Here is a 26,954-nt window from a genome sequence, read left to right on the forward strand (position 1 = left end):
CTATAGCAAGCAAACAGGCTTCAGTGATTGCTGACATGGTCTGACTTGAAGGGCCTTCACATGGTCTCTTCTGTTCCTACCCACCCTGCCCCTCCGTCTCCAGAACAGCTCGTTCCTCAGCCAGCCATCTTGTCTGAAATGTCCTCACAGAACCCTTGCTTTTTCATTTTAAAGGCTTTACATATAGTTACCTTAGAGATTATTGAAACCTCTTTCTACTCAGAAAGCATATAGAGATGACCTTCTGTCACCTAGTCCATGCAGTCAGTCCTTTCTTCAAGGGAGAAAATCTGCGGCATGGGTGCCAAGATGGTACTTGCAAACATAGATTCACTCCTTCAGCAGGATTCACTGGCCCTCCGTCTGCGCCAGACTCTGGGATAAGCCCCAAGGATGGGATGTAGGTGGAGAGGAGCCTACTGCTGAAGGAGGAAGCCAGAGGCGCCCAAGGGCACCTAGAGTTGTGGGACTCTGCTGTCACAGCGTTCGTGCAGAGCAGCTACGGCAGACATCGCTGTGCCCAGGCCCCTGGTTTTCCCAGTGGAGTTCCCAAAGTTTCCTGTCAACGCAGAGAGAGTAACAGGAAGAGTGAAACAGGGGCTGGCTTGCATAGCAGCCTCAGAGGGAAAGAGCCTGAGTTGCTCCCACTGTGAGAATTCAGATGTAGGAAGCCATCCCCGGCGTTTCCTGGCCACACTGCCATTGTGCACGCCACTGCAAGGCCTGTAAGGTAGTCAGGCGCCTTTCAGTAGCTCTGCTCTGCTGTTCCTGGTGGGTGGACAGGAAAGTTCAAATTATTCTTTCTGAGTTGATATAAATTCCCACATTACCAAAGACCTAGGAATAGTTTTCAATTCCATGTTTAACTAGATAGCAAGAGACCCAGGGCCTGATCTTTGTTTTTTCTCACTGCATGACTTTGTACAAATGACCTCATTATTCTGGGTATTTGTCAGTTTTGTCTTTGCTGTCAGGGGGCCAGGGGGTGTCAGGGGTGCCCACAACATCTGACATTCACTGAGTCGAAGGTTCTCTTTTACTGTCCTTTACCTGTGCTTTCTCTGAGCATATAGGTTACTTTCGCAGACTTTTATAAAACACAGTCTAACATTTGCCTATTTGAATGTTTTCGTGCTAGAGTAGTCTGCTGATTCCAAACTGTTTCGGACGACACTGCTACCACCCAGCACGAGCGTGGGGTCCCTTATCTATTAGGAGCCACTGGCAATGATAGAATTCTGAAACTCAGTCACCTTTGTAAATGTTCAGGTGAACAAGTTTTTATTTGTTGTCTAAAAAGAGATCGTTGGGGTTTCCTAAGCTGCCACCAACGCAGACCAAAGAGCCTGTTTAATGGCTGAGTGTCCTAAAGGCTTTTACTGGATGATAATAGGGGTTTTTTTCCCTGAAACTCTGTAATTCTTGAATATTCAAGAATGCTCATTCTGGCTAAAAATTGCCTGTAATTTTAATTACAAAGGAAAGAAAAGGCAACATGTTGGTAAACAACTGCCATGGAGAAGTCAGAGACAGCACTCGAAGTCGAGAACATCTAAGGGGCCACATCTGGCGTTGGACTGGCTTTCTAGGATGGTAGGGGCAGCAGTTGAGTTCCCAGGGGAACTGCTGAATGGAGGGAGGCTCCCAGCCTCACTTAGAGTTCCCAGATGCACAGAAGAGCAGCAGCTGGGGGTAAGATACAAAGCACGTGATTTTCCAGGCTGCTGTCGAGAACAGGGGCCCAACCCTGGAGACAGGTGGGCAGAATGACGGACGGTGGCAGAGGTATGGGGAAGGAGTGTTAGGCCCCTGGACACAAGTGTTTAGAGGTAGGGCTCATCCTATATGGATGGTTCAGCCTGCTGACAGACCTCCACTAGCCTCCCAAACGTTCGATCGCTGTGACGTTCTCACCATTAACTTTCTCCTTTGGGTCAGACTTAGAAGTCTGGGGCCTGATTTCAGGGAGGCCTCCATGAGAATGTAGCTGTAGTAAAAAGAGTAGGAGAATGTGCTCATTAAGATCATGGACTCTAGAACCAGACTACCTTGGGTCCAGTCCCAGCTCTGCCTCTCAGCAGCTGTGACCATGGGCAAATTGTTCACCCTCCCTGTGCCTCAGTTTCCTAATGTACAAAATGCAAGTGAGTAGTATTAGTGCCTACTCGGGGTTGTTATGAGGATTAAATGAATAATGAATGGAAAGGACTTAGAATAGTCTCTGGCACTTGGCAAGCATTCCAGTGCCACTTATTACATGAGGTGAGGAGCTTGGCGGTCATGCTCACAGCTGTATCCCGGGTTCTTAACACAGCACCTGATACATAGTAGGAGATCCATAAATGTTTGATGGGTGGTGGTAGTGGGCATGAATAGACAAACACAGAGACGGACAAAAGGGATGGATGAATATTCCCAGAGAGGGAAGAGTAAGCTGTGAGGACATCTCCCAGCGTTCTCCTGAAAACGTTTCTTAGATGAGGAGATGGTGCAGCTGTGTGACATGAGGCAGGGTCTGACCTCTCTGTGCCTCAGAAGGAATACAAACCTACTCTGTAGGGCTAGTGCAAGGATTACATGGTTTGGCCCCAGTATTCCTAGAAACCAGTTGCTGTTGTTAGAAGCCAGCCTGAGGGAGGGCCCTCCTGGGCAGCATCAGGAGTCAGGGCAGTGGGGTGGGGAGCAGGGGGCCAAGGGAGATCAGACAGGAACCAGCCCCGCACCTGCCGCCACTGATGGGTGTAGGGTCTGCGGGGTATAATGAACCCTACCGCTCTGCATTCTGAGCTAATTGAGAAGTCGACACCAGAGTCAGATGCTGATTTTTTTTAAATAACAGGTTTATCACTAGTAGCAGCGGATTAGGACACACATCTAGGACCCAAGGACAAAACAGAGTCTTTACTGATTTTCACTTGCCTACCTGGCTCCCGAGTCACTGCCCCACCCCCGGGAAGTGTGAAGGGAGGGGTGGACGGAAGGTGGGAACACTTCCAACATTGCCCAGAATGTGGGGGTGTCATCTTTTATGGGCCCCTGTGAGAACCCAAAGAGAACAAAAGAAAGGTTCCCCCTGCTGCGGGTTCCCCCTATGGGAGGAGAGGGGTAGCCTTGTAGTCTCTGGCTGGCAGGTAGCTGTGTCACCACAGACACAGGGCCCAGTACGGGAGACTGTCCCAGTAAGAGAGCCCACAGGCTTCACCTTTACCTCCCAGAGTCACAGGTAACTGGGGGCCGGGAGGTGGGGCAGCAGGAAGGTCCTCACAACTGGGGGAGTCAGCAGGCTGGCGGATGGGGGCTCCCAGCCTCCCTCACTTTGGAAGCCTTCCTGCCCTGTTGCTGCTCCTGGGGCAGCGCCTCGGAGAGAAGAGAGGGAGGGATGAACCGGGCGGTTAACCCAGGAACAGTCCTCCAGCTAGGATCGCCACATTCCATACAGAATGCCCAGCCAAATTAGAAACTCCGATGAACGACCGATAATTCCTTAGTAGAAAGTGTCCCCAGTGTGGCATGGGATGTACTTAAGCCTGTATGTTTATTTGCTGAATTTGGGCCTCCCAGCCCTGGCTCATCCCTTCTCGTCCTGCCTTCTCCTGAACACCTGACCTTATCAACTCCACCCGGGAGCAGGAGGGCTCCTCACAGCCAAAATAATTGGAGTGTTGTTCTCATTCTTCCTAATGTCTTGTAATCATATGCTGTTCATATTTGGCCTTTCTCATTGGTCAAATTAACTGAACCAGTTTATCCAGAAAAATACACCCGAAAAGAAATTCATCACCCTTCAGGACTGCTGTAAGCGTGCAGATCTGGTGTCCCCACGGGCTACATCGCCCCATTCTTTGTTCCTCAACTCATCTAACTTCCCTTATGATTTCCTTACAGCCAGAAGAAAAGTGCCAGTCAGAGGTAAGGAACCGTTTGCTGGTTGGATTTCCTCCTTCACTATTATCCGTTCCTTCGCCCCGCTCAACCTGGGAACGGGCTCTTAAGGCAAGTAACTCTGTCCCTCGCCACCTTTAGATTCGCAAACTGCGGCGGGAGCTGGATGCCTCACAGGAAAAGGTTTCAGCTTTGACCACCCAGCTGACCGCAAACGTGAGTACAGATTCAGGGTGGTAGCCGTGAGTACAGATATGCGGGGTGGTAGCCACGGGCGGGGGCAGCCCCTGCTCCCTTCTGACCTGCCGTCAAGACCGCCCGCCCCTGAGCACGGCAGGAACAGTACCGCGGGAGGGGCACGGCTTCAGACCGTGAGTGTGAGCGTCTGCTCTGGCTCTCATTGGCTCAGGCTTCGGGCAGCGTCTTTAACCTCTGAGCCTGCATGGGCTCATTTGTGCAATGGTGGGTGGGAAGCCTCAGCTCTCCGGGTTGTCATGTGGTCAGTACTGGAATATGTGAAGGGCTCAGAAATGTTCGTTTCCCTTTTCTTCCTCTTTCTGAGACTTTTCATCTTCGGCGGGAGGGGGGGGAGGAGAAAGAAATCTAAGGCTCTAAATAAATAGCTGACTGTTCTATAATTATAATATACACAGTTACATGTTCAGGAAGCGCTGCCAGCCAGCATTGAATTCAACAACTGTTTAAGTGCCAACTATGCCTCGGGCACCGTGGGTTCAATGACAAAGCAAGCACAGTCACTGTCATCTTCGTGTGCTTTCTCTGGTACCGCAGAGAGACAAAACTCTTTTGCTATGACATGATAACTGTTAAGAGAGAGATCAAGGGAGAAGGTTGTGGGAATATGTAAGGAGGAGCACCTAACTCAGTCTCGTGGTGTGTGTGTGTGTGGGGGGAGTCAGGAAAGGCTTCCTGGAGGAGGTGACATCCGAGGGATGCTGCATAGGGGAGGATGCATGGGAAGGACAGCATTCTAACCAGTATACAAAATGTGCGAAAGCCCAGGGTGAAGATCTTCATGCATTACAAACCGTAAGTAGCTCAGTGTATCATTAGAATCTATGGCTTGGATATAGGGAAGAGGCAAGGGTAGAAGGGAGAAGAGAAAGGGGAGGAGAGGCATCAAAGAAAAGCTAGGGGCAGGTCCATCACACACCACGGAGGCTCTCAGCTCTTAGGTAGAGAGTTTGGGCTTCCTCCCCTATCAGTGTGTTTTAAGCAGAGCAGTGAGGCGGTTCATTTTGCTCTTCACGAAGCTTCCTGACCATGGTGTGGTTATAAGATTAGGGGTCCGGTCAGAGTAGAGGCAGAGACTTCTGGTCTGCAAAGTAGCCCCGCTGCAGAGCTGTGAGCTGGTGAGGGCTGACATTCAGAGGGCAGAGTCTGAGGTTTTTGGAAGGTACAAAGATGCCCGTGAGGCAAGACATCCTGCCCGGAGCGCACAGCCCAGTCTGAGACCACAAACACCCGTGTGTGAGCCTGTCCGAAAGCAGCCTGCACGACCCCATAATATGCCGTTAAAATGAAAAGCAACTTCAAAAGGGTTGTCTTCCCTGGACCAGGAAGCTGAGTCAATACTCGCATGAGTCATTTACCGGGGGTTTTACCCAGGTCGTTCCTGGCTGAAGCCTGAGTCAATGGAAGGAAACCATTTCTCTTTCAAGTCTGCATACGAAGTGCCTCGTGCAGTACTTGACCTTAATTAAAAGCTCAGTAATTTGTAACTTCTCTCACTGTTGTTCATTCTCCTGAGTTCTCTCACATTTTTGGGAGTCTTTGAATTTTTTCTCACCCTCCCTTATCAGGCCACTGTGTGTTTCATTATCCTTCTTTATTCTCTCTGCTTCTTCCACCACCAGTAACGCTATCGAAAGAACACCAGAAAGTGATGTGAGATCTGAATTTTGAAGCTTAGATCTTACTTAAAAAAAAAAAAAAAAAATCCCCAGAGGTATTCTTCTATGAATAGTCTTCATCTGGGTACCGTTCGAATCAAGACCAACCCCAGACCCAATGAGCCAATCTGGATATAATCCAAGTGTGAGGTTTGACAGCAGCCGTCATCCCCTGGTTAAGAATTACAGCTGTCCAGGGGTGCCTGGGTGGCACAGCAGTTAGGCGTCTGCCTTCGGCTCAGGGCGTGATCCGGCGTTATGGGATCGAGCCCCACATAAGGCTCCTCTGCTATGAGCCTGCTTCTTCCTCTCCCACTCCCCCTGCTTGTGTTCCCTCTCTCGCTGGCTGTCTCTATCTCTGTCAAATAAATAAATAAAATCTTTAAAAAAATTAAAAAAAATAAAAAAAAGAATTACAGCTGTCCATTGGTGTCCCTGACTACTCAGCAAAGAGTCATTAGTTTACTTATCAAAGATCTTAGGTTCATTCCTCCAGTGACCTCGTGCTGCCCAAAGGACCTTACATTGGGCCATTTGGAGCTCTACCCTCTGTTCCAGAAAAGTCAGAGTGAGGTCCCTTACATTATTATTATTCCAAAAGTATGTTTTGCTCTGCACCAAAACCACTGAATCCAGTATTGTTTGAAAGTAAATATTTAGTCTTACCACACACCACCGGCCACACTAACGTGTTTTATTGTCTGCCATCTTTCTCACAGGCCAAGCTGTGTTTGTTTTTCTAGGACAAACTACTCAAAGCCACCTTCTCTGGGTGTTTTTATACCATTCATGTTTGTTTTCCTGGGAATGTGAGAATGGCACTTGGTAAGAAGTCTGCTGTGTGGCTCTGAACCAGGCTCCAAACACAGCCTCTCAGGCCGTGTTTTCACAGTTGCTCATGACCCAAAGTCAGTCCTTTCTCTCGACAGCAGAATGCAAACCTCTGGTTCTTTGGAACAAATATGGCTTCTTCCGTTTGCAAAAACACTTTCTCAATAGCAGTCTTCTTGGGGTCAGGTTTTTCTTTTTAAGCAAATAGAAAGTATGAGTGCCCATAAATAGAATCCTGGGTGGCAATCAAAGAATTGAAATATGGAAATTTGGTCATTTAAATTTGACCTTGGCATTCCTTTGAAATGCAAGGTCAGCAGTAATTCTTTTCAACATCCTTGCCCTGGCCCTGTTTCCTTCATCCACAATGTAAACTGTCTTGAATTGATTGGCTTTGGTTCTGCCATATTCTCCCAGGCAAACTAAACTAAAACATATCTCTTGATTTCAAAATGCAACAGCATTTTCTCGATTTTTAATAGGGAGAGAACATGCAATCAAAGAAACTGGGCAATCCTCTTAACGTTTCGATTACAAGACGTCCTGCTCCCTGCTAACTCCTACAGCTGTTGGAAAAAAGAGCCAGCAGTTTATGCTAGAAATGTCTTATCCTCAACTGTTGCAGTTTGATGAAGTCTAGTGACAGAGGCCTCTGATTCACTTCTCCAGTCTCTCCAAATGTCCGCTGACCCTCCTTATGACCCAGGACAATGTCCCACCTGTCCCCTGGTTGTTCCCTCACTGATTCTTCACTGAGTACATCAGTCCTCTTTTCCTCCAGAATGTTACGTACCACGTGATCAGTCTCACTTCTCCCTCCTCCCAGGACTCACATTTCCTCTGCTGGCACTTCTCTTTCTCCTCCATCTGCCCACTCCTCTCCTAGAACCCTTTCTTGATCTCTCCCCACCTGTGTTCTCATCCTATCTTTTGTCACTTTCTCAATCCCAAACCTCTTCCTTTCCTTTCCCCACAGTGTCCGTTCATTTCTATGTTTATAGACCTGTATTCACCTGTATAGTTTCACTTAATGCTCACAATAACCCTGGAGGAAAATAGATATTGCTGCAGTCAATAGGATTAACTCTCTTGTCCATTCTTTTTTTTTTTTTAAGATTTTATTTATTTATTCGACAGAGATAGAGACAGCCAGCGAGAGAGGGAACACAAGCAGGGGGAGTGGGAGAGGAAGAAGCAGGTCATAGCAGAGGAGCCTTATGTGGGGCTCGATCCTGTAATTCCTGTAATGCCGGGATCACGCCCTGAGCCGAAGGCAGACGCTTAACCGCTGTGCCACCCAGGCACCCCTGTCCATTCTTTATTCTTGGTTTTAACTGTATTATCAGGACCCTCAGTCAACCAACCAATGGAGGAAGGTTGAGGCTTCGTGTTAGGACACAGGGTTGCATCTTGTCCTTGAGAGGCTTGCAGAGAAAGGGGCAGACAGAAAAGCTCCCCGTTTCTCAATTCTAAGATACATTTTTTTCCCTACATTTTTAACCTCTCTGAAAGTGGGGTGCACATTTTAATTATAATTGGCAGCATTTTTCAAGATATCTTAGTACTGTATGAAAGAGTGGTGTGTCTGATGTTGTGTTCTAACAGAGGTGTATAAAAGGACAGAGGGGCCTTGGGGGAAAGTCATACCTCCCTGGAGGAACAGGGGAAGGTTTCTCCAAGGAGGTAGCAGATGGGCCTTTCAGTGGCTTTTTATTAAGCAGGATTATAACAAGCAAAATATGCCAACCACTTTGTTCATCCATTCTACAAACATGCTCGACAGGAGCCTCTCCTGTGAGCTTGGCACTTGGTGAGCAAAGCGCAGGGGAGCAGAGGAGACAGACATGAAGCAGCAGTTGCAAGAGCACATGCGTCTCTAACTGTGACACCGAAATGCACATAGACCAGCAGTCCACGTGCTTTTGAGAGTGAACATGGGGGAACTAGCCCATCTGGGGGTGTCATGAAGACATGAACTGAGATCTCTTGAGAAGGATGAGTAAAAATCAGACAGGAAGGCAGTGAGGAAAGAGCATTGCAGGCAGAAGGGAAAGCAGGTATAAAGGACCTGCAGTGGAAAGCAGCTCAGGATTTTTAAGGAGGCGATAAGCTGGAGTGACTCGATCTCAGAGAGAGGTGGGAGTGGGGCTCCAGGGGCTGAAGCATTAGATGGGAGCTAACTCAGTGGCCCCAATGAGGATTTCAGCCTTTAAGACCCAGCACCCTAGGCCCTCTTGCCTTGCAAGGTAATCTAAGTAAGGCTGTGTCTTTCCTCCTCCAGGCTCACCTGGTGGCAGCCTTTGAACAGAGTCTTGGAAACATGACGATCAGGCTCCAGAGTTTGACCATGACAGCTGAGCAAAAGGTAAAGCACTCCTCCCTGCTTAGAATCCACAGCAATCCTCAAAATCAGACTCTCTTTTGTTCCAGAGAATGGTATAGTTTTTTGTGTATCTGAACTCTTGGAATCAAATCATAAAGAGTTGCATTCTGTTGGGTGCAAATATGACCCAGATGGGGGCTGGTAGAGTGACAGCAGCGTCAGGGACACATCTCACAGTCCTATTTCTGCTGCTTTTTTTTTTTTTTTTTAAGATTTTATTTATTTGAGAGAGGGAGAAGCAGGCTCCCCACGGAGCAGAGTGCCCCACATGGGGCTCAATCCCAAGACCCTGGGACCATGACCTGAGCTGAAGGCAGACTCCTAACCAACTGAGCCACCCAGGCGCCCCTATTTCTGCCGCTTCTGTGTGCGTCTATGCCCGTTGAAAATTGATCCAACCTAACGCACGGGACAGAAGTTTTGTGGAACTCCTTCGTTCACTACACTCTTGTGCTGAAACCGAGTTGCAATTCATTTGAACTCTGTCCAGGATGATTGTAGGATGACCAGTATTTCTTGCTGTTCCTCAGGATTCAGAACTGAATGAGTTAAGGAAAACCATCGAGCTGCTGAAGAAACAGAACGCAGCCGCCCAGGCTGCCATTAATGGGGTCATTAACACACCGGAGCTCAACTGCAAAGGTAAAGAAAGGATGAGCAGCCTTAGGAACCCTTCCCTGACAACATGGGACACAGCCTCCCTGCCCCGGGGTGTGTGTTCATGACAGTCAGATGGGTTGTGGGAGGCAAACACTTTCAGTCCGTAACTCCAGACGTCTTCCAGCTCAGCCTCTTCCCTGATGCATCTCAAAAATGGAAGAAAATCTATTTCTATTGGCAAACTATCAAAAGTGTTTCACTGCATTGCACCTGTGTCCTTACCATGCTCTGATATTTACCTGTGGACATGGGCCAGCCTGAAATGAGCATCCTGTGTTCGTCCAGGGAAGTATTTCTGAGTAGATTGCTTTATGCTTGTGTGTCTTACCTGGGGGGCAAATGGGGCTGTGAGGATGAGTTCCCTCCCGCCGCAGTGATATTAATGGTGATGGTAGAAGTCACAGGGACAGCATGGGACACTCACTGTGTTCTATGCACTCTGCTGGTGTTATAAATGATTCATTATCTCATTTTCCTTCCATGACAACCTTATGAGTGTGATGCTGGTCCTCTCCACTTTGGGCTGATACGAACACTGAGTTGCAGGGGCGAGAGTCCCGTCCAGAGGTCACAAAGTAGTAAGATACAGAAGTGGGACTAGAACCCAGGTCTCTGACTCTGCAACCAATGTTCTTAAACAGTAGGCTGCAGGTTTGGTCCTATGTGGAAAACTGGCCACAACCTTTATTTGGCGTCACCGTTATTTCAGATATCAGGTCTCCTGAATCGTGATGACAGAGTTGAAATGGGAGGGATTAATTAGCAAGAGCTGGCCCGCCTGAGTAAGCGAAGAGCGCATTCCAGGAAGAGGGACTCACACACATTAAGACCCTGAGATGTGATGGGGTCGGCATTCCCAGGGGTCCAAGAGAAGGCTAGTGAGGCAGGAGCGTACAGTGCAGAGTGGGGTGGGGGGTGCCCTAACAACACAGGTGACTGTACCACGGTTCAAAAACAAAATCAGGGGCTTGTCTCAACAACCTGCCTGCCCAACAATCCAACCTCCCCTGACAACATGGGACGCATCCTCCCTGCCCCGGGGTGCGTGTCCGTGTCAGTCAGACAGGTCCTGGGAGGCAAGCTTAAGAGATCTGGGGGGGAGGATCCTCTTTCGAAGCCTCCCCTGACTTCTTTGTGGTGGAGTGGCTAGAACGGGCTCTCATGTCATTGGCTAAAGAGGGCATAGTATATACCTGCTCAAGGATCTTAAAACCAACAGCTGAGAGCAGAAGATAATGTCTACCAGGAAATACCTCGCGGTCCTCGGGTGTGTGGATTTAGGGGTAAGAGTCATTCCCTGGGACAGAGGAATGGGCTCAAGGCAGCAACTGCTGATCTCCTGCCTTGGGTCCCCAGGAAACGGTACCTCGCAGTCCGCAGACCTCCGTATCCGCAGACAGCACTCCTCTGACAGTGTCTCCAGCATCAACAGTGCCACCAGCCACTCCAGCGTGGGCAGCAACATAGAGAGTGATTCCAAGAAAAAGAAGAGGAAGAATTGGGTGAGTGTGCATCCAAAGACCTTCATGGGTACTAACAAACCAGTGTCTGCCCCGTCCCCCTGCCCATCCCCGGGCCAGCTCTTAACTCCAGAGCATAGACCTTTGGGAGTAGATCCAAAGAAGCTTGTGGGTATGTTTTTACCAAATTCCGTGTTGTGCTCAGCCAAGCACCAGGACTTACGAAAGTACCACCACCTTGTAGTTTTTCTGTTTCATGAGACTTTATGTGACATACTCATCTTTCATGTCATATACGTGTCATTTCATCCTCCTCATAATGTTAGCCTCAAAGTTCCAGGTACGAGGGCAAAGTTACTCTTCAGGGGTTTCTTCTTAGTTATTTAATTTTTTTTTTTTTTTGGAGCGTGTATTACTAGTTATCCCATCATTATTCATAATCTTTATCTGTGTCTTTACACAATTAACTATGATAGCATGAAACCAATTTTCTTTGAACAATTTTTGACCATGTCCTGTAAGTAAAAGTTTCATAATGTAGATAGGAGGAGTTAGTGAAAGGTTTTAAACTGGTGAGTTGTACTTTAAAGTGGCAAGTTTAATAGACCCGGTCTCCAATGCATTGTTTTTCCATGTTTCCGTAATCCCTATGAGCCACTGTAATTTCTGTACAGTGGTGTCTTGAGCAGTTTTTCCCATTCTCCTGGGAATATTATACCCACCCAATTTTTTTTTAAGTAGGTTTTAAGGAGGCCCAGTGTGGGACTCGAACTCATGACCCCAAAATCAGGAGTCACATGTTGTGCTGACTGAGCCAGCCAGGCACACCCATGCTCACCCATTTTTAGTTGTGTCGAGGCTGTGGAGCTCTGACTGACATGTGCTGCTCCCTGTCTTCAGTGCTGGGAATCCCAGGTTGATCTGAAGTGGGTTCGTGCTCACAGGCCCCGCCCATCAGTGCTGACAGCATCGTGTTTCCATAATATGTCCTCATTCATTCCATACACTTCTCCCTCATTCTGTGTTATCTTGGATGGGTGGCGAGGTCTAGCAATAGGAGCCGTTGAGGTTTGAGTAATTTTGGTTACTGATGACTTGCGCTGGAAGGACTATATGTCCAGTTCAGCGTGACCCTCTCATCATTCTGATGAAGTTTTTTCTTTGTTACTAATGGCTTTTAGTCAACTCATTTGCTGTGCCTTAAATAGGATTAACATGTTGCTGTTTCTAATATACTATTGGTAAAATATGGTCTGACTTGATTATCAAAGTGGTGAGAGAGAATTATTTTCTATGAAAAAGTGTTTATCCATTTTCTCCAATTCAAGAAATAAAACTTATTTACTTGCATTAAGACAGTTCTCGGTTATCGGTACAATTGGGGAAGTTGGATAATCGGCATTCTCAGATGATCTCAAAACTTGATTCTGTCTGATCTCTGTAATCTCGTCTTCCATCTGGCCCTTTACCAGAGGTAGGGGCAAGGCTTTAGGTTGATGGTTTGTGTGCTGGATTTTTTTGTTTCTGCAACTGGAAATTTGATGAAAAGTAGGAAATGGGATCTGCATCAGCCACACTGGGGCATGCCATTCCTTATGGATGTAATACTGATGGGTAAAAAAATCCCATTCATTATTTCAGAATAGCCTGTTTCAGAATTTCTTAATGGCTAAGAAAACCTCCAGGATGTTTTCAGAAAAGAAAGATTTTAGAAAAATGGAAATTACGTTTTAAAAGACCTTTTATTCAAGTCAAAACTTAATCTTTTGGTCTAGAAAAATACGTGCTTATCATGGCTTTCAGAGAAGACCTTGCACTTTAATTATTTATGTTCTCATTGGAGTTTTCAGATCCATCTCATGATCTGGGGAATTTGTGATATGCCAGTTCCTTTTTCCCAACATAGTTAATAAATTTCTTACCTACTGTTTGAGTAACAAGTAAGATGACTAATTCCCTGCTTATTCTGTCATCTTAAGTATATGCAAGGACAGCAGGAACTCCTAAGTAGATCTCTCTGAAGGCTGTATAGCCATGTTGGGACTAGTGCATCAGTAAAGCTATTCTTGCTGAGAAAAGAAGACACAGACATGCCCCCCCCAAAAAAAAATTTAAGGCCTTAAGAGACAAAAGGGTGAGAAGCACAGGAAGGTCAGGGGCAGTCATTTCGGCCAAAGAAGCTGGAAGAACTCGGATTGTAGGGACTTCCATAAGTGCTGTTCCTTTTCTTTTGTAATGAAGGAAGATGCCTCTCATGCTCTGGAAGATTCGTGTTCCTACCGGAAACCTCTGTGTGTGGTGTTTACTATTGGCCATGTTGTGTCTGAAAAGTCCGAGGCTTTCCCTGTCACTGGCTTTCTCTGTTAAAAATTGTCTTTTTTCCTTCCCCTTCCCCATTTTTGCTTGCGTTTCCCCTGGCAGGTCAATGAGGTAAGCAAGACCAACGTTAATATCAGATACCAAGCTAACCCATCCATTGATATGACTAATCTCCTCTGCATCCGTCACCATGTCCGAGCATCCCGCTTTGTTGCTGTGTAACCCCATCCTGCCGCCATCTGTCTGCTGAGCCAGGCTCTGTCTTGCTGTTGGCATCTAGCCTCGAAGCAGGAGTAGGCATGGATTGTCACCCACGGGTCCAGTCCTCTGAGCTGTCAGCACCAGATAACTCTTCTTCCCTTACTGCACTGATTCGAGAGAGCTGCTGGGAACCTTTGTCATTGGTGGGGGGGAAACGTGGGAGAATTAATTGCTCTTTTGTCTGCATGTCTCTGTGTTGCCAAGGCCTGAGTGTTGGTTGCAGTCCCTGGCCTGGCTGACAGTCTCGTATGTTCAGTTACGCAGCTCCTTCAAGCAAGCCTTCGGGAAGAAGAAGTCCCCCAAGTCTGCGTCCTCTCACTCAGACATCGAGGAGATGACAGATTCTTCCTTGCCTTCCTCACCAAAGTTACCACACAACGGTTCCACGGGTTCCACGCCGCTGCTGAGGGGCTCTCACTCCAACTCCCTGTGAGTCTGTCTGTCGGGGATGCACGTGGGTCAGATGACGCCTTTGGCCCCTAGGAACCCTCCCAAATAGGAATGGCTAGGTGTCCTGTTAGCATTAGTCTGCTCCTTGGAGTTTTGTATGTCCTGCTTTCATAGGACTGCGCATGTTCTCCCAGGGGTTTAGGACTGGAGAAGTTGAAAGAGAAAGGGCCCTTCTGTCGTTGTTGCGATGGCATCGCTGTGGGTGGCCAGGGGCAAGGCTTAACCTCTCTGGTTCCGTTTTCTTATTTGTCAAAGTGGGATAATGGTCGTTGGCTACTTAGCCTATCCTAAGGATCAGACAAGATAAATAGATGTGGAGGAGTGACAACCGTCTTGCTGGGGGCGGGGGGCAGACTTTGTTACAAATGTTAACAGTTTTTGCTGAAATTCTAGTTCATTTTTGTGATAAGGCTTAAAGAGATTACGCCGTTCTTCTCTGATCAAAATTTGGTGTGACTCTTTCTCTAAGGTCAGCACTCAGCAATTGGAAGTTTAAAAAATGAAGTGTTCTATATTTGGTAAAAATGAGTCGTCCCCAGGGACTCCCCTAGTAAATTTTAAATGAGTCAATTTGTAAAGACCTTTTTGGGAACACAGCTGCTTCTGTTAAGTGAGACAGGTGTTTGCTCACATGACATTGACTTAGGTGCTCTTCCCCTTAGTAACTAGGTGTGTAGATGGAAAGAGTCCTCTTCACTTGCCCAGCCAACCTCCCATGATTTCCACTGAGCACCCACTGATCATTGCTCCATCAGGGCTGTAGGGAGACAGTCCTATACCCCATCTAAAAACAGAAAGCCCAGACTCTAGAGGCAGGAAGCATCTGGAATGGCTTGAGATGGACAGGTAGGACCCAGGTGTCAGCTCAGAGGGTGGCACAACCAGCTCCCTGCGGCGGTGAGAAAGATTGCCCCTGCCCCATAGGACTGAAGTCCTTCAGAGGCCATGGTATACCAGGCCAAGAGTGAAAGAAGAACTGTAACTCAAATGGTTTGCAGGGACAGTTAGTAAGATGAGACAGTGCCCAGAAGACAGCCACTGTGGCTGGGCTTGGACAAGGAAGTGGGTGGTTGTAGACGCCTCAGTTTCATCACTGGTGATAATGAGATTAATGACATCCACTTCCCTGGGTCCTTGTGAAGGCCCAGTCAGATACTGTCCATGAAGGCCCTCCTTCCTCTTCTCCTTCAGTCTCAGGAGGTCAGGTGTAGGGAGCTGTCCCTAAGTCCACTTAGCCAGCAGGCCACCCTGCTGAAGACAGCAGTCGCACACGTGTCCCAAGACCAGCTTACCGGAGGGGTGCGGGCAGTGTGGACGAGGGGCTCAGCTGGGTCTTTGCAGCGCACCAGCTGCCTGGACACCACAGAACACAGGAAGTGGGAGACAGGAAACAGCAGAAAGCCTCGACTTCTCAGCAACCCCACCCACCCCATGAAGCACAGCTCTGTTGGGGTCTCCATTTTACTTAATTAGATTAGCAGCTCCTCTCCTCTTGAGGAGCACCCTGGTAAGAGGGGGGCCACGGGGACGTGTACTTCATTATGGGTGAGGTGCACACCGGGGTGGGGTGCACCGCAGTACACCCCTGCAGTGCCCACCCCGGGTCTGTGTTCCTATGTAAAGAATTACGTAAATGCCCGAGAGTGTGAGTCCTGTTTGCCCTGCAGGCTGCCTAAGAGGTAAATAGGGGATAGGTTGCCTGTAACTTATGCATGCCATCATCCCAGAACATCTCAATTTCTCTGACCCCATATAGCACAAGGAGCCTATGGTGGAGACAGGCTAGGTGTGTCTGGGAAGGAGGGATGCCAGTGTGTGGCGAGTGTGGCTGCCGCACGACGGGAAGTAGGAAAGTGGCAGGAAAGGGGGCCATGGAGGCAGGCAGGGCCAGAACTTGGGAGGCTTTGAAGTAAAAATACATTTGCATCTGCTTCTATGTAGGATGGGTTAACAGCCATTGGAGAGGGTTGTTTGTTTGTTTTAAGATTTTATTTATTTATTTGAGAGAGGCAGAGACAGAGCATGAGAAAGGGGGAGGAGTCAGAAGGAGGAGAAGCAGACTCCCCCCTGAGCAGGGAGCCCAATGCAGGACTTGATCCCAGGAACCTGAGATCATGACCTGAGCTGAAGGCAGACGCTTAACTGACTGAGCCACTCAGGCGCCCCGGATTTGTGTGTGTGTGTGTGTTTAAGATTTATTTATTTTAGAGAGAGACAGCAAGGGGTGGGGGTGGAGGGGGAGAGGGAGAGAGAATCTCAAGCAGATTCCCCGCTGATCACGGAGCCTGACTCAGAGCTTCATCTCACGACCCTGAGCGATCATGACCTGAGCTGACATCAAGAGTTGGACGCTTAACTGACTGAACCACTCAGGCACCCTATGGAGAGGTTTTGTTGGTTTTTTTTCAAAGTTTATTTAAGTAATCTTTGCACCCAGTGTGGGGCTCAAACTCATGACTCCCCAAAATCAAGAGCCACGTGCTCTGCTGACCGGCCAGCCAGGTGCTCCGTGCATTGAGAGTTTGAAGCAGGAATGTAGGATCATCTGAATTCATGTTTCACAAAGATCAGTCTCCTTTCTGCAGATAAGGAATTCGGGGGAGCAAGAGTGGAAGTAAGGCCACCACATAAAAGGCCAATAGCGCTCTCCCCCTCATCCACCCCACTCTGGCCTGTTTCCTGCCCTTTGAACACTCCAATCCCACACCCCCAGGCCTTTGCCCTTCCTGTGTCCTCTACCTGATATGTTCTTCCCCTAGATATCCTCTTTCTTCGGGTCCCTGCTCAATGTCTCCTCCTCACTAATGCCTTGTCTGCATACCTCGCATAAAATAACACCCATCACCCCCTTATCCATGTTGTTTTTCACGATGGCACATGTCACCACCTGACGTGTAGATTTCCTCAGGTTATTAGTTATTTGTTCTTTGTCCCCCCCCACCACCCCAAAAAAATACAGTATAAGCTGCATAGAGGTAGGTACTGTTGGATTTGCAGACATTCAAATATGAGGTGAAACAAATGGTGACATAGTCGTAGTGAGTCCTGGACGGCTCTAAGATGTGTTCTAGGAGAAGGTTGACGGCATGTGCTGATGTCAGGTGGGGGGAAAGAGAAGAATAATCCTTGAATATTCCTAGATTTGCAACTTGAGTACCTGGGTATGTGGAAGCATTGTTTCCAGAATGGGTGGGAGGCATGGACAGGGCAGGGCGGGCATCAGGAGCTCTGTCTTGACTGTGTGAAGTCCGAGCTGCTCAGGAGACATCTGTGTGGAGGTGCCAACCAGCCTGGGACTCCTGGAGGTCTAGATCTGGGAGACGTGGGCTCATAGGTGGTCCCGAAAGCTGGGAACCTACAGGATTCTCCACAGGCCTGAGGAGAGATGGAGAGGAGTCAGAGGGCCAAGGACTGAGCTCTGGACACTCTGAAGAGCAAAGAGAACAGCCAGCGAGATGGGAAGAGGTGGGAGGAAACTGGGAACAGAGAAAAGAAACTGCTGGGGGGGTGGGGGGGCGGTAGCTGGGCGGCGTGCTGCCAGGCAGCCAGGGAGGATGAGGGAGAGTGGATGGTGCCCTTGGCCATGCAGCATTCCCAGCGGCCATCTCGAGAATGCTGCCTCCAAACCCGCTCTCCCCGTAGGGACTGGGCAGGGCAGAGTCTGGGCCCTGCTGCCCTTCTCTGGCATTCCATAGCATCCATGCACACTGGAGATGTTTGTTTTGGGTCTGGTTTTCCAGAGGGTGGGCAGAGAGCAAATGCTTCTTTCCAACCTTGAAGGGTTTGTAAGAATGTGCAAATCTAGATGTGAGAGGAAGTTCAAAGAAGAAACCCAAGGCAGAGGAGTCGGGGGCCAGCGAAGTTCCTACCCTGTGGGCGAAAGGAATGGTGGCGTGGGAAGACAGAGTTTCCCACACTTGAGGCGTTTAAAATTAGGTATGCATCTGGCCAAGGCAGCAGAAATATGGGAGTAACATGTTAGGGACTACGTAGGAAAAAGTCGACATCAGGTTGCTTCCGTGGCTGGTGGTTCCATGATGTGGATGAGCATGTATTGAGTGCCTGCTGGATACAGTTCAGGAGCATGGGCTCTAGACTTAAGTAGACCCACCAGATTCTGTCCTGATTCTGTTATCCTGATTTGTTTAATGGGCACGTTCATCTCTTTAGGACTCAGCCTCCCCGTTTGTAAAAGGAGATAACTGTAATACATCTCTATGGAGTTAGTAGTGGGTAGAGTAAATTGAATAATATACCTCAGATGCCTGGCACAGTAATTCGTGTATTCACTAAGCATTTGCTGAGCACCTATTATGTGCTCATTAGTGTGATCAGGCACCGGAAACAATGCAGAGAACCCTGGTCCTGGAGCAGCTGCGGCCATGCAGGGGGTAACCTGTTGAGTGCAACCAAATTATCAGAGATGTTACAGAAGTCTAGGGCGGAAGGAAGCAAGGGAAAAAGTGCTGTCTTGGGCAGTAGGGGTAGAGAATAAAACTTAGCTGGGACTGTTGCAGAAGAACTTAATTTTTGGGACACCTGGCTGGCTCAGTTGGTGGATCCTGCCAGGCTCTTTGTCTCAGGGTTGTGGGTTCGAGCCCCACACTGGGTGGAGAGAAATCTTAACTTAATTTTCAACATCATCTCTGTGTTGAGTAGGACATCTGTCCCGTGTTACCTTGCAGTTGTGTGTTTCCGAGAACTGGGCAGTTTTGGGGAGCACAGAACTCTTGGTACACTTATTCCCAACACAGACTTTATCTTAATTTGCCTCTCTTTGTAACGCCATTGGCCAAGTTTTGTGAAGTAACCCATGTGATATGTCCCACAAAGTGAGTGCTGAAGAAGTCTTGTCTCTCTTACCGCGAAAGCTTTCTGGGGGAAAGGTACAGACCATGTGAAGGAGACTGGGGCAACACACCTGCCCCAGAGGGCCAGACACACCAGACTGACGGTGTGAATCAAAGCCAATTATTCCCTGCAATGAATTGGAGCCTTCGAGGTCTGTGCGGGGCACAGTTTAGCGAAGACTGGAGTGTCACAATGCAATTTTATTCAGACTTTACACTCCATTTAAACCAGGAAACCATACTCCTCTCTCAAGAAGAAACCAGAGTTTTTGAGCTCCCACTGCAAACCTTGGCAGACCAGAAAAGGCATGACCATATAGTTAAACCTTATAAACCATAAGCTAGTCAAAGCACGTGTGGGGGGAAGGAGAGGAGGATCTGAAATCTGAAGACATTTTCTAGCCTCTTATTCCAGATCTGTTAAGCCTCAGTTTCTCATAGGCATAGAGTGGGAATAGTCTGAACATTTTCAGGAGTTTGTTAGAGGTTTTAGAAGGTTCTGAAGTAGAGAAACTTCCTTGGCTGCTAACCACGTCTAAAAATCAGAGGTATGCGGGGTGCCTGGGTGGTGCAGTCGTTAAGCGTCTGCCTTCAGCTCAGGGCGTGATCCCGGTGTTCGGGAATCAAGCCCCACATTGGGCTCCCTGCTCCGCTGGGAGCCTGCTTCTTCCTCTCCCACTCCCCCTGCTTGTGTTCCCTCTCTTGCTGGCTGTCTCTTCCTGTCAAATTAATAAATAAAATCTTAAAAAAANCCTGTTAAATTTAATAAATAAAATCTTAAAAAAAAAAAAAATCAGAGGTATGGGGCACCTGGGTGGCTTAGTCGTTAAGTGTCTGCCTTCAGCCCAGGTCATGATCCCAGGGTCCTGGGATCAAGCCCCACATCAGGCTCCCTGCTCCACTGGGAGCCTGCTTCTTCCTCTCCCACTCCCCCTGCTTGTGTTCCCTCTCTCACTGGCTGTCTCTTTCTCTGTCAAATAAATAAAATCTTTAAAATAAAATAAAATAAAATAAATAAAAATCAGAGGTAGTTTTCCTCTCTGCATCTCTCAAATGAAAACAATTTAGGTGCAGGTCGAGAAAATAACAACAAAAAGATTTGGCTACTCAGGTGTTAAATTTTTCTTCTAGTCCTTTCTGCCCCCAAAATACAATTACATCTCTTTTAACAATTATAAATGGTTTCCCTCTGGCAATGAACATTTCCACACCCTCAACCAGTTTTACAGGTCAGGCTTTTTTTGGCCTCAAATCCAGGACTTGGTCTTGGAGAGTGGGCTGCACAGTTATTTCTGCAGAGACCACACGCTCACTATGCCTTTTGGAGATAATCAACTTCAGCTTTGTAACTTTATGAACATGGGCTGGGTTTTTTTTCCTTTTTCTTTTTTTCTATCTTCAGTCCAAGAAATGTCAAAGCTGCTTATTCTGGATCACCCCTAACCCCCCCGGATCCAGTGGTCTTTGAAATCAACAGACTTTTTTTTGAGAGAACCCCTCTTTTCTAACATGGCAATTCATCATGACTTTTATGATCTTCCCTTGAGTGGTGATTGCCCAGGTATCTGAACAGCAAACCTAACTAATCATGTAAGGAACCCAGCCTAGAAGGACCACCTCTTAAGACAGAGGGACTCCACGGGGTCCCCCGATATGACTTGTCACTGGAAAGGAAGACACCAAACCCCACACTATTTTTCAGTTTTCACTTGAAACCAGGGCTTCTGTGTCATACCCTCCTGTCCACTCTCTGATGATCTCAGATGTTTCTCTTCCTTGCCATCAGCTTATTAAGCAGTGTGGACAAGTGGGGGAAGGAAAGAATGTTACTCTCTTAAGACACTTCTAAAAGATTGAGTTTTAGAATGTGACCCAAAATAGACTAACTCCTTCCACCCAAATCTTTCGGTTACTTTCACTTTTGGGCAAATAAAAATCACCCCTCAGCCATCTGACCTTAGAGTGTCTAATCTTTCAAACAGCCAGTTGACCTTCCTTCTCTGAGTGGGTTTAGATCCCAAGGGCCATGCGGTGTCATTATAGGGGCCCAGCTGTGTACACATTGGGACGGGGCAGAGGGGGGTGGTTTCAAACCCCGAAGGTTACTACTCCCTTTTGCCGGCTCCTGTTTATCCCAGATTATTGGAATTTTGCTGAAAGGCACAACAAAGCCACTCTGATTGCCTGAGCTCTGCAAAGAAAGAGCGTAGAGAAGCAATACGGTCTGTGAATCTCAGGAGCTTTGGTATTCTCGTCTCCGGGAAGCCCCGGCCGGCTGGTTAGGCAGGGTGACTGCCGAACAAACCTGCTGGTGGACATGGACTGGTGGTCAGTGGACGACTGAAAGGAGAGGAACTCAGAGCTGTTCTCATCAGTTACACCTCTCCTTCCCTAGAATTTCAGAGTGCATTGATAGTGAAGCCGAGACGGTCATGCAGCTCCGAAATGAGCTGAGAGACAAGGAGATGAAGCTGACAGACATCCGCCTAGAAGCCCTCAGCTCCGCACACCAGCTGGACCAGCTCCGGGAGGCCATGAACAGGATGCAGGTGAGCCCCAGAGCGTGGGCCAAGCCCCAGGCTGTCCAGGAAGGAGCGGCGGGAAGCTGCTCTCCTCCTCGCCCCCAGGGCCACAGAAAGGGGCTGCCTTCTGCCTTCTGAGCCTTTCTCTCCTCTTTTTTTTTTTTTCTTTCTTTTCCAAAGTAGCGAGGCTCCTTCTCTTCTCATGCCCTCCCAGAGATATTGCTCAAGGACGAGTCTTTTCAAAGTACAGGCGGAACGTGCCTCACCCCTTTTGTGACTTCCAGCGGCTCCGGCTCCGCCATCACATCACCCGTGCAGCAGTCTCCTTCACCTGGCCTTCAAGGCTTCTGCGGGGTCCTTTGCACTCGGAATCTACCGCCGGCCCACTTGCACTTCCACTTTCCAGACTCCTCAATCAGAGGGAAGCCCTGACTGCTCCCTTTGCCTGCGCCGGGAATTTCTGTGTCATAGGCCTAGTGTTCCCTCCATGGGAAGAACCTTCTACATAGCCGAATTGGACCCTTCCCTCAAGGATCAGCCTCCCCCTCTACAAAGCTCTTTCAGGCCCTGCGTCTGCAAGAGTCAGTGCCCTCAGCTGAATTCTAGATGTGTTCTTACGGCCCCTCACCTTCCACTCTGGACTGGAAGCCATAACGGTCTTCTGGCTGTTCTTTATTGGCATCCCTTCCTCTGGCTGTAACACCAGTGCTGCACGCATGGTAGGTTTTCCTACATATATGTAGAGATGGAAGAGCCCTGTGGGCTCTGCCAAACTGGCCCTCACTGGAGAACCAGCATTTCCCAAAGGAGGGTCCATGGAACGCTTGTTCCTTGAGAGGCTCTGTGGAAGGAGAGCTCCTGGCTCAGCTGCGTTCAGGACGGCGGCACGCTCTGCGCCCCTCCGAGGTCCACCACGCGGAGCAGCTCCTCAGGGGTCTAAGCCCTACAGGAAAGAAACCTGTCAAGCCCAGAGTCTCACAAACCTCTTGGATTGTAAGACCCTTTCTCAGTTAAGACTCAGGCAGCAGACTCTGGGAAGCATTCCTGAGGTCTTTTCAAAGGCCAGCTCTCCACAAGGGGGGCCCTTGCCCTGCCAGACAGGTCTTTTGTGTACATGAGAGCAGCAGGCGTGGCCGGACCTCTCTGATGGTGTGACTAGCTGGGCCTCGGCTGGGACTCCTGCCTGATCCCTGCATGGGGCTTTCCAGTCCCTCCTCCAGAAGACGCTTGCTCGTGTTCCATCCACCTAGTAAGCGAGTCTCTTCCTTACTCTTTGCAGAGTGAGATAGAGAAGCTGAAAGCTGAGAACGACCGGCTGAAGTCCGAGTCTCAAGGCAGTGGCTGCAGCCGGGCACCCTCCCAGGTGTCCCTCTCGGCCTCCCCGAGGCAGTCCATGGGCCTCTCCCAACACAGCCTGAACCTCACGGAGTCAACCAGCCTGGGTGAGTGGCATCCCAGGGCCGCGGGCAGGTCAGGGCCTGCAGCTCAAACTCCACTCTCCTTGAAAGAGCCCCAAGATAAGCAGATGAACAGATCAAATGGAGAGGCAACAGGCGTGCGTGCTCTTGGGGTGTGCGTGTGTCTGGGTGTGCGTCTGCTACCGACATGAGCTCAGCCGTTAGACTGCTGTCATGCTTTGCTCCAGTGCCCCCAGTTCTCCAAGCCATGAGCTTGGATCCTCTTGTCCACCATGCTGAGTTCTGTTTGATCCATTTTAAGAGGCTGACCTACAAGCTGAATGCTGCATAGAAACCCCATAGTAGCAGGTCCCCAGTTGGGGCAATGGCTTGGTCTGTGGTCTTCCTGCCTTCAGGAAGGCACCGTCATGAGCAAACGTGATCTAGGTTTTCTTTGTAAGCACATTGAGGCTGACGCTTTGATTTCTTATCCATGACGCTGCGTTGCTATCGTTTTGGTTGAGCCTCTGCCTCGCACTTCCATTTGGCAAGGTGCATCGTCAGCCCGCTGGTTCTTTGGTTGGTCCGCCATTGATTTCTGTGGTTGCATTCTCCATTCTGCCCTCTCCCCTTCTCCTACCCCACCCCCACTTCCCTGCACCCCGACACCTGGTTTGTCCCGCTGCTGTGCCAACAAGCAGCGGGGGTGTCGGGAAGCCGGCTTTGCTGTCCCCATGTGCCTAAGGCTGTTGATGTTTTCCATTCGCAGACATGTTGCTGGATGACACTGGTGAATGCTCGGCTCGGAAGGAAGGAGGCAGGCATGTTAAGATAGTTGTCAGCTTTCAGGAGGAAATGAAGTGGAAGGAGGTTAGTTGGATCCCTTTCCCTGCTCTGCTTGTCCCTTCTCCAGGTAGAACTACCTAGCTTAGTGATGGCATCGTCAGACCAGACCGTATCACCTCGGCACCTAAGGCAATTCGGACGTACTACTAACACTTACCCTAACTAACCACAATCCCCAGCAGCATTTTGACACAATTAAAGTGAGCAAACGGCCCTTCCCTCCCTCTCGCGTTTGGAAGGTCTAATAAAGGGTACTAAAGATATTCCCGCGTCGCACCTGCACGGAACTAACTAAACACTAACATCAGTCAGAAACGGCTTTTCTGAACGTAATGTGTCCCGAAAGCACTTCAGAGGCAGCTAAGCACATGTAGCATGGAAGCGAGCTGACCATGAGCACCGGTCTTGTCCGGTGCTCAGAGACCGCGGACAAGGTGGGACACCGAGGGGCCAAGCCACACAGATGGCTGACGTGTAGCCGGTGGGGCATCCCGACTCCCTAAGGGTGAGGATCTTGAGTTCTCTAAGTAGTTCCTGTTCTCTTCCAGAGCCTCAGGAGGCCACACCCACACTAGGGACTATTTTGGAGGAGGGATGGGGTGACAAAGTTAATTTTAATCATTGATTCAGTCCACATGATGCTGTAACGACCGTCTCTCAAGTAAGCGGAGAAAGGTGTCACGAGTCGTTATTTTAAGTCCTCTTCAGCTATTTGTTTGCTGTTTCTGAGCATCCTTGCCGACACGCTGTTTGTCGTCTGGGAGTGCCGGGGAACCCTGCAGTGCCCACCACGACGGAGCCGTCTGCAGCCAGACTCTCTTTGCCAGGGGATTCCACTGTGTGGCTGGCTCTCTAGTCTTGTCGAAGGGGGTAGGCCCAGATTTTGGAGCTGCTGGTGATTTTCTCCTCATCTAACCTAAAAACATATATATTTTCATATATAAAAATAAATATAAAGAAGTCCATTTTCAGAGCTGAAGTAGTGGCGTGATAGGACTGCCAACAGGAAAATTCATTCTTAGAACGTTCTTATAGAAAATTCAGCTGATACCCGGGGGATGTGCATTAGTGCAGTGATCTTCAGTAGGAACAGATAGAGTCTACAGTTCACAGACGTTCGAGCCCCTTTTAAAAATTGTATTGTTCTGGATCACCACGGCATCTAGGTGAAGTTGGTCGACCAGACGTGTTACCTCCATTTTACAACTGAGAAACCTGGCACCCAAGCATCATTTACTTGAGGTTACAGGGCAACTGGTGAGGCCAAATCTTTTCACCGTAAGGCTGGTGTTCTTTTCCCTGCTGATTTTGCTTAACTGCCACATACACCCCTACCCCCCACTGCCACTCTCCTAATCCTGTATCCTTACGAGCATGTCAGAACTAAGATCTTAAAACGCAACAAAATAGAATATTCTATTAATTTTTCTTTAATCATTGTGGTTAGTTAGCCCCACTCTGTGCAGAGAGCCCTGTGCACAAAATTCAAAAGAAATAGAAAAAGAGTATTTTTTGGTGAACTTCCCAGAGTTTTACTTGTTTTCTGAATTGAGTGTGTTTTAACTTTTAATTAGCAGAAAAGCAATAAACGTTATTTTTAAAAGAAGAAAAGAATTGAACATATTCTATGCCGAAGGAATTTAAGAGCTGGCAAAGGAGATAAACTTGATTTGCAAATGAGAAGTAAATACCTAAAAGTAAACAAGTACAGAGTATGTTGATATTTCAGTTGTGTATAGAACCAGTGAAGCAATGTGAGCTCTGAGCCTGGTGGGTTAATCATTGAAGGCTCCCTGGAAGAGGTGAGTTTGCAAGCAAGGTTTGGAAAGGGAGAGCTGGCAGACAGGAGAGGGGAGAGCATTCCAGGCAAGGGATGTGATCTATGCAGTATACAAGGCACACCTTTAGTAGAAGGTTCTAGATTCCAGAGAGGAGATCCCCTCTTCCTAACTCACGGACTACTGTTTTTGCAAGAGAGCAGGGAAAGTTTTTATGGTATTCCATCTACGTTGTATCTGATGTTATAACAAATAGGACTTTTATTCCCCTCTCAAACCTTTGGTGGAGTTCTAAGGCAATCTGAGTCCTTGCTAAACTGTGTCAGAAAAGATCCGCCTGTTTTTCACCTGCATACATTTCCTTACCCTTAGGATTCCAGACCACACCTCTTTCTTATTGGCTGCATTGGAGTTAGTGGCAAGACGAAGTGGGATGTGCTCGATGGGGTGGTTAGACGACTGTTCAAAGTAAGTGTCTAAGAGGACGGCTACGGTAGTCTGCCTGAAGTGGGCAGGGGAGCTGGGCTCAGGGAGGGAAGGGGCGGTTTGTGTCCTGAACATGGCAATTCTTGGGTCTGCCCCCGTCCTTGTGTTGCTGGGACTTGTCTCCAGGCACTCCAGTAACAGGAAGCTGGTGAGTACAGACTGGTGATTGGCCAGCCAATGAGAGCCGTTTCCCTGGCCTTAAGCAATTATTTGAGCCTCACATGGTGAACTGCTAATGTCCACATTCTCTCTTCACCTTAGAATTGTGTCCTATTGAATATACTCTGGAGTGAGTGCCCTGTGGCCAGGGCTAAGACCTCAAATTTCCATCCTTCACTTCCAGGGGATTTGATCTGACGTTGCCCAGCATCCTGGCCAACACTTCAGCGTCTATGACTTGTGCTTCCCATGACATTAACATCTGATCAATGGCCAGAGTCAGAGATGTTGGCGTAGTTATTTTCATATTTGTTCTAGTCACATCACTGGAGTGGGTGGATGTTTGTCAAGGAGAAGTAACTCATGAGTACTGAGGCGAACCTGCAAGCACAAGGTGGTTTGGAAGAAGCTTTTCGTACTTTTTTTCCTGCTATCCTGAAAGGAGTCAGTAGTCATAAGCTTTCATTAATCATATCCCCTGAGCAATATTGGTAGCCTGCATTTTTGGTGCCAGAGACCATGCTAACAGTACCCCAATTTACTTCCAGGCCTGTGAGGAAGGTCCTATTATTTTCCCACTTAAAGAGGAGGAAAGCAAGGCTCGGGTCACTTGCCCAAGGTCATGGAGCTAGAACTCAACCACGTTGGTCTAGTTGAGTTGGTCTGACTTTAAAACCTGACTTACCCAGTACACTTTAATCTCTTTCTAGCCTCTAGATTCAGGTGGCTTCACACACAGGAAGCCCTGTTCCTCTGG

General features: G+C 48.4%; 1 protein-coding gene across 8 annotated transcripts in view; it reads left to right on the forward strand.

The window, feature by feature from the left end:
- NAV2 (neuron navigator 2) overlaps positions 1-26,954 on the forward strand; it is a 385,459-nt gene that overhangs the window by 337,929 nt on the left and 20,576 nt on the right. For 5 of the 8 annotated variants that reach the window (XM_034646084.1, XM_034646086.1, XM_034646088.1 and 2 more), the window contains 11 exons: positions 3,886-3,909; positions 4,024-4,098; positions 8,908-8,991; positions 9,540-9,651; positions 11,026-11,171; positions 13,551-13,559; positions 13,966-14,138; positions 21,405-21,558; positions 22,811-22,973; positions 23,698-23,798; positions 25,925-26,020. In XM_034646084.1, coding sequence (XP_034501975.1) covers positions 3,886-3,909; positions 4,024-4,098; positions 8,908-8,991; positions 9,540-9,651; positions 11,026-11,171; positions 13,551-13,559; positions 13,966-14,138; positions 21,405-21,558; positions 22,811-22,973; positions 23,698-23,798; positions 25,925-26,020 — 1,137 coding nt within the window. The remainder of the gene's footprint in view (positions 1-3,885; positions 3,910-4,023; positions 4,099-8,907; positions 8,992-9,539; positions 9,652-11,025; positions 11,172-13,550; positions 13,560-13,965; positions 14,139-21,404; positions 21,559-22,810; positions 22,974-23,697; positions 23,799-25,924; positions 26,021-26,954) is intronic. The other 3 variants (XM_034646085.1, XM_034646091.1, XM_034646090.1) reach the window with 1 other exon arrangement.

This window comes from Ailuropoda melanoleuca, chromosome 16, assembly GCF_002007445.2.
Source record: "Ailuropoda melanoleuca isolate Jingjing chromosome 16, ASM200744v2, whole genome shotgun sequence".
NCBI lineage: Eukaryota > Metazoa > Chordata > Mammalia > Carnivora > Ursidae > Ailuropoda > Ailuropoda melanoleuca.